The sequence below is a fragment of the Alexandromys fortis genome, unplaced genomic scaffold (genome assembly GCF_014885135.2).
Source record: "Alexandromys fortis isolate MF-2015 unplaced genomic scaffold, M_Fortis_MF-2015_v1.1 scaffold_712, whole genome shotgun sequence".
Classification (NCBI taxonomy): domain Eukaryota; kingdom Metazoa; phylum Chordata; class Mammalia; order Rodentia; family Cricetidae; genus Alexandromys; species Alexandromys fortis.
Window position 1 is genome coordinate 26,204 of NW_026068578.1, and position 7,387 is coordinate 33,590.

The 7,387-nt window shown below is 36.6% G+C and overlaps 1 protein-coding gene across 1 annotated transcript; it reads right to left on the minus strand.

Moving 5' to 3' along the window:
- Positions 1 to 6,107: 6,107 nt before the first annotated feature.
- Positions 6,108 to 7,028, minus strand: LOC126495881 (olfactory receptor 5AC1-like). Its single transcript, XM_050133459.1, has one exon. The coding sequence runs from the start codon at positions 7,026 to 7,028 to the stop codon at positions 6,108 to 6,110; it is 921 nt and encodes a 306-aa protein (XP_049989416.1).
- Between the last annotated feature and the right edge of the window lie 359 nt (positions 7,029 to 7,387).

Consider the following 7,387-nt stretch of genomic DNA (forward strand, 5'->3'; position numbering starts at 1 on the left):
AAACATTTTTATGATGTATATTATGTTTGTTGTTCAGATTCAAGTTTTTATAGAAAACCGGGTACCTCATCTGAGGACTCTCCATGGAGTAAACCTTTTATTTTCTTTAATTGGCATCTTAGTAGTTAAAACAATAAAAGCTTAAATAACATCGGTTACAATCATCTGTTAATTTTAATTTGCTGATTAGTGAACAATGCCCAACAAATTGGCTTTATCCTTTGGGAAGTTCTTGATAGCATTGAGAGCGTTTTTATACTGAAACAGAGATTGAGATTGCAAGAAATAAATGCCATTCCCTCCCAACTGCTATTCATAGAGAAAACTGATGTGAGAAGGACCTTTGCCACTGAAACTCTTGTTCCTGCAGGTTAAGTGTTTTCAGATAGATATGTCTTGTGCTATTTATGCCTATGCACATTTCCATAGTATTGTGTAAAAATATTTTATTTAACTGTAATTTTAAACATATGGTCATTTTGATACCAACAGTTTCTTATAATTTATATGAGATATAATGACATATATGTCAATTTATATGAAAATATCTAGCCGGGTGGTGGTGGCGCACACCTTTAATCCTAGCACTTGGGAGGCAGAGGCAGGCGGATCTCTGTGAGTTCGAGACCAGCCTGGGCTACAAGAGCTAGTTCCAGGACAGGCTCCAAAACTACAGAGAAATCCTGTCTCGAAAAAAAGAAAAAGAAAGAAAGAAAATATCTATTAGGGTTCTTATTTGACAAATGGGACATAAAGCCTCCCTCAAAATCTAAGTGAAATATTTTGTATACATTCACTAAATTTCTATGCACTCACAACTGTCTGTTAATGGTCTGAAGATTTGAAATTAGTCATGTAAATTTGTAAGAGTTCATTTGCTTAACCTCTATGCTATGATTCTCATTAATAACAATAAAGAAGCAAATTGGGAGAACACACCATAGAAATTCAACACATTTTATAAGCCCTAAAACCAAAGCTTCTGAACTGATGGAAATAAGGCTGGAAGATTCTGAAATTTGGGATCCAAATCCTTTATTCAGATAGTATTGTAAAATTGACCCGTTGAATATTTTATTACATAAATCATCTTTTCTGAGTCTTTAGAAGTAGTCTTCCAGAATCAGGAACACTTTCCACAACTTAGGGTTATAAAAGTATGTGACTTCTCCTTTTTTTTCCCCTCTTTTTGTTTTTGAGACCGGGGTTCTCCGTGTAGCTTTGGAAACTGTACTAGAACTCACTCTGTAGACTAGGCTGGCTTTGAACTCATAGAGATCCTCCTGCTTCTACATCCCGAGTGCTGGGATTAAAGGCATACACCAACCACCGCCTGTCATATGTGACTTGTTAGGATGTTTGCACCTGCTTCCTCAGCTGGTTCTAGGTTTATGTAGTTTCCGTAATATAAATAAGGAAGTTTGCCATATCCGTTGCATTGGATTTAGTATTTTTTCAAATTTTATATAAATTTTCATATTGTATATTTTGATTATGTTTTTTCCCTTTTCGTAACTCATCCTAAATTCTCTCCATCTCCCTACCTCCCAATATTATTGCTTTTCTTCCTGTCTCTTAAAAAAAAGGCACAGAGGAAAGTCCACAAGGCCTCACCCCTATACAAAGAATTATAGACTACCACGGAAAGCTGGAAATAGGCGAGATGGTCCTCCCCATGCAAGAGAACAGCAAGCAGTTTTCCAGTTCCAAGTGGTCATTCCTGAAAGTACACACAAGTAACACCCAGATTGAACAGTGCTGAAGAAACTCCTTTAGCCAGTAGCCTTTAAGAAGCCAGCCAACTTGGGCATGGTGTCTTATTAATGCCAAAATAAAACACGGCTTGCTCTCTCTCTCTTCTGGCTTTTGGATTTGGTTCCTGTTTCCCGTTCATGCAGAGGACTGTGATCTGCGAATCTACCCCTACATAAGTAAACCTTTATAATACACAATTCTGAGCTAGTGTGGGATTATTTTGTAACTTTCATCTTCAGAATAGGTTATATTTAGGGAAGTATGTGTATATTTGTATACACATGTGCTTGGACTAAAAATTTTTGAAAATAGAGACCCTAAATTTGAAAAATTGTAGAGAGGGCTATATGAGCATGTTTGAAAGGAGCAAATGGAAGGGAGAAATCTTGAGATTAAATTATAATATCAAAATATTAATAAAAGTCATAAAAAGATACATATAGAGGGGATGATTCCAGAAATTCTTGAGCAAAGTTTAGAGTAAAGAATGAAGTATGACAACAGCCACTAGACGCCAGAAGGGNCATGGATCTCTAAAGGGAATGCATCTGACTCAGTGTTGAGCGTCAGCCGGTGATGCTGATGTTAGACTCCTGACATTCAGAGAGGTCAAATAATACATTTAGGTTGTTTTAAATTACATTTTGAGGTACCAGCCACAGGGATGCAAAAGTAATACTTTTATTTCTCAGTGAAAGTTTTCATACAATCAATTTTAATGATATAAGTAGTTCCAGGCTTTTAGAAACCCCGGAGAGGATTATGCCATGAGCTGAGTTCTGAGGGTTCCATATTTAGAGGATCTCATGAATAAAAATGATATTTTCTGACATAATGGAGCAAGATATACAGAATTCAACCCCACAGGCTATTTCAGAGTACTAGACTACATAGGGGTTTTGAATGACTGAGACCTTTTAAGAACATTAAAGATATAAACATTATTTTATCTCTCTTTCCATATAAAAATATCTCTACAGAAATACAAAGCCAAAAATCAATACAAACAAATAAAAGCACAATAATACAGGTCAGTACTCTCTGACAGAAATGTATACTGATAATTTTTACATAATTATTACACAGACATCAGTTTCTCTGTTAATGTGTTTAGATGTAATGTAACTTATTAAGACAATGGGGCCACTAAAGTTATACTGAATCCCCTTCACATCATGAATCTGCCATGAGTGGACCATAGGGACCAGCAGTGGAATGCTTTAGTTTGATGGGAATTGTTCAGTATGGGATTATGGATTTGAATCCTTCTTCCTAGCTGGTGCTGCTATTGGAACGATCATGGACTTTTAGGATATTCAGACTTTGCTGGAAGAAATTGGTCACTGATAATATGCTTTTGAGGTTCTCTAACCTGGCCCGACTCTCTGTTATTGCTGTTTCCTGACTGTGGGTGCAGTTTGCCAGCTGCTTCAAACTCTGGTTTGACCTTCCTGCCATGAAGTAATGTATCACCATGAAATTATGACTCATAGCTAACCTTTTTCTCAGAAGTTGATAGTGTATTCTGTTATAGTAACTAGAATGAAACTAAGGTAATATTCATGAAAAAGAGAGTTATTAAAAAGAAAAGACTCAAATGGATCTTGTAAATGAAAATTTGTGAACGCCATAGGAGATGACATAGTGGTGGTCAGGCTTGAAAGTTGTATTGTAGTTAGGAAGGAAATGTCTGTGGCTTAATATTGCAGTCGGATCGACTCAGTTGTGAAATGTTATCATTATCATTAAAAATGGAAGTGATCTCTTAAAAACGGACTATCCCTGTTGTATATTTTTCCTTCCTTTACTCCATCTAAATGACTTTCTGTTCTCTATGTCAACACAAGATGGAATGAAGTATGTATAAAAGTTGCAAGCTGGTCATAGTGGCTTGAACCTTTAATCCCAGGGCATTAGAGACAGAGGCAGGCAGATCTCTGTGAGTTGGAGGCCAGCCTGGTCTATACAATGAGTTTTAGGAGAGACAAGGTTTTTACACAGACAGTCTCTATCTGGAACCACCTGTTCCCCCAAACACAAAAGTTGCCCTTTGTACAGAGTCAAATTAAACTTCCAGGAAAAAGCAAACATCTTGATTCAATTTTTTTCCCAAACTACTCTCTTGCAAAAGAGATAGGCATGTTCATTTATGAGCAAGTAAAACAACTACCAATACAATTCATGTCACCATTACATGTGTCTTTATCTTCTGCCACCAATGACAAGTGTTTCTCTTTCTTTTTTTTAGTAAAAATTTATTAGACTTTTTTTTAAAAAAAATTACCAATCCAAATTCTCACTCTTTTCCCTCTTCCCATTCCCCTTTTCACCCCCTTACCCCATCCCCATTTAATCCTCAGAGAGGGTAAGGCACATTGCTTGGTGGAAGGTCCAAAGCCCTCCCTACTATATTTAGGCTGCGCAAGGTATACATGAGAACAGGATCCCAAAAAGCCAGTACATGCAGTACAGATAAATTTCCATGTGACAGCCAGTAAGTAGCCCCTCAGTCTGTCTCAGCCATGCAACTGTCAAGGCTTCACATTCAGAGGGGCTAGTTTCGTACTATGTTTGTTCCATCTCAGTCCCGCTGGAGTTGGTGAGCTCCCTTTAGCTCAGGCAAACTGCTTCAGTGGATGAACCCATTATGGTCTTGACCTCTTTGCTCATATTCTCATTCCTTCCACTCTGCAATTGGACCTTGGGATCTTAGTCCAGTGCTCTGATGTGGGTCTCTGCCTCTGTTTTCATCCATTGTTGAACAAAGGTTCTAGAGTGCTATTTAAGGTAATCATCAATCTGACTACAGGGCAAGTCAAGATCGGGGCCCCTCTCTTCTATTCCTTAGGGTCTTAGGCGGGGTCATTTTTGTGGATTCCTAGGAATTTCTCTAGATCCAGGTTTGTTGCAAAAGTGTAAGACAACATTTTTTTTTTAGCTTTTCAATTTTAGAACTTTAAGATTAGAGATAGTCATAAAACATTTTTTGAGACTACAATTTAATTACAATATTTTTCTATTTCCTTTCCTCTCTCTAAAGAGTATAGCTCTCTTTACTCTCTTTTAAATTCATGATCTCTTTTTCAAAATTACTATTGCATTCATACATACATACATATATATATACACACACACTACATTCATATATTCACAACATATTAAAATTGTTATAGCATATGGACCTGTTCATTCCATATAATGCTTACTGTATGTACATTTTCAGGGCTGATCATTTGACACTAGACAATCAATTGGTGTGCTCTTCCCTGGGGAAGATCATACTCCTCTCTCCTAAATAGACTATAGTTCTTGTAGGGTTAAGTTCTCATGGGCTTCTCTGCATCTTGTTTAGCAAGTTCATTGGTGTAATTCTTACTTATGTCACATTTGCCCGACAATGTTCGTTAGACTTTATAAATATTGCTTCTGGTATTACTAGGAGACACAACCTCACAGCCAAGTCCCTGATCTTGTATTTTTACAAACTACATGTCCATTCTCCTGCAGTATTCCTTGAGTGTGGAAGTTTTGACAAAACTTTTAAAACCCCCCAAAATAAGTCCATGAATGTTTTTTTTAATTAATTAATTGATTAATTAATTCCAGTCTGATCAGTTTCTCCTCCCTCCATCCTCTTCTCCCAGTCCCTCACAACCTCCCTTATTCTTCCTTTCTCTTTCTCTTTCGGAAAGATGCAGGCTTCTCATGATATCATCTAACCATTCTACCTACATTAGCACGTTCTGATACTCTGAGGGCTAGGGCTATTCAACAGGGAGAGAGGTTTTAGCTGGCCTCCAGTCTGTTGTCTCACTGCTTGAGATCAAGAGTGCATTGTTCATTGTGTAAGCATTCTCCACAATTGAATGTTCATGATTACCATGACCAGGTTGAATACAGAAGAACAAAGACATGAGAGTAAATAAGGGCTTTACTTGGTAGTAAGAAAAGAATCAACAGATGAGTGTGGTGATCACATCCAGTACATTCTTGTATAAAGTAAAAACATAATAAATAAAAAATACTTAAATTCTTATACATGGATATTTTCATACAATGATATACAAACACATGTATTAGAAAAAGAATTTATTAAACTTATGAAAAAAATAATTTGCAGATAATCCATGATCTTTGAGTGTGAATTCAAAAACAATTTATGGTGTATCTTTTCTTAGAGACTTTACTATTTTATAATAATAATAAACACAGACATTTTAGTCACATTTTATTGTGTTACTTAATAATATGTAAAAAATTCCTATTCTGTAAAAAATACAGGGTCAAATATTATGATGCATTTAAAAAGAGATTCTGGTGATAGGAAACATTTTGAAGTTTTCAGAAAATTGTCAGTATTTTGCCAGTTTTCTCAAGGCACCTAAAACTTCTTTGTTTCTTAGGCTATAAATAAAGGGGTTCAGCAGAGGAATGATGATGGTATAGAATAATGAATATAATTTACCCTGATAATTTTCTGTGTCAGATCCAGAGAGCACATATATGACAAAGAGGGTGCCATAGAACAAAGAGACAGACACCAGATGGGCACTGCAGGTGGAGAAGGCTTTGCTTCTGCCCTTCTCAGACTTTGTTTTCAGGATGGCAAAAAGCACACGGATATAAGAAACTATGATGCTCATAAAAGTACTCACTTGTATAAAAACAGCAAAAATAAAAAGGAGCAATGCATTAATGAATGGGTCAGTGCAAGAAATTGCATAGAGTGGTATGAGATCACAGAAGAAATGATCTATTATATTGTAACTGCAAAACGTTAACCTAAACAACATTCCTACATAAAGTAAGGCATGTAGAAGTCCAATTAGATGTGACACACTTATGAACTGAACACAGAGTCTTTTGGACATTATAACTACATAGTGCAGAGGGTTGCATATGGCTACATAGCGGTCATAGGCCATCGCTACCAGGAGATAACATTCAGCAGTTGCACTTGAACAAAAAAAATAAAATTGGGAGAAACACTCACCCAGTGATATCATGTCATTCTTATTTAAAAATTTCATAAGCATCTTAGGAGTCACAGAGGATGAAGTACAGGCATCAGAAAAGGCTAAATTTCCCAGGAAAAGGTACATGGGAGTATGAAGACGGGGATCCTTCCAGATGAGAAAGATTAAGCCAAGGTTGCCCACCATGGTGATGACATAGATGAAGAAGAACACCAGGAACAGGGGGACTTGCAGCTCTGGACGATCTGTTATTCCTCTGAGGACAAACTCAGTCAGCAGGGTCCTGTTTCCTTCCATCACACCTGCTCAGACTTTTCACTGAAAGGAGGGAGGAGAGTTTTTTTAAATGTGACTAAGACTTAGTAACAATAGGATCATATTGAGCCCACACTCGTGCTTCAGGTACTCCACAGTCAATAGATAGGAAGGTGTCACGTTTCTGCTTTTTAAATATGCCAGAAACCAAAAATATTTTATGAACAGTTTTTTTTTATTTTTTTTATGAACAGTTTTAATGTATAAACTTTCCACATCCAATTATCTGAAAGGTAAATAATGAGATAGTAGACACTAATTTACCTGGTTTCATGCAGACTTTAATCAATTATAAATTGTGTGTGTGTGCATGTGAGAAAGAGAGAGAGAGAGAGGAGAGT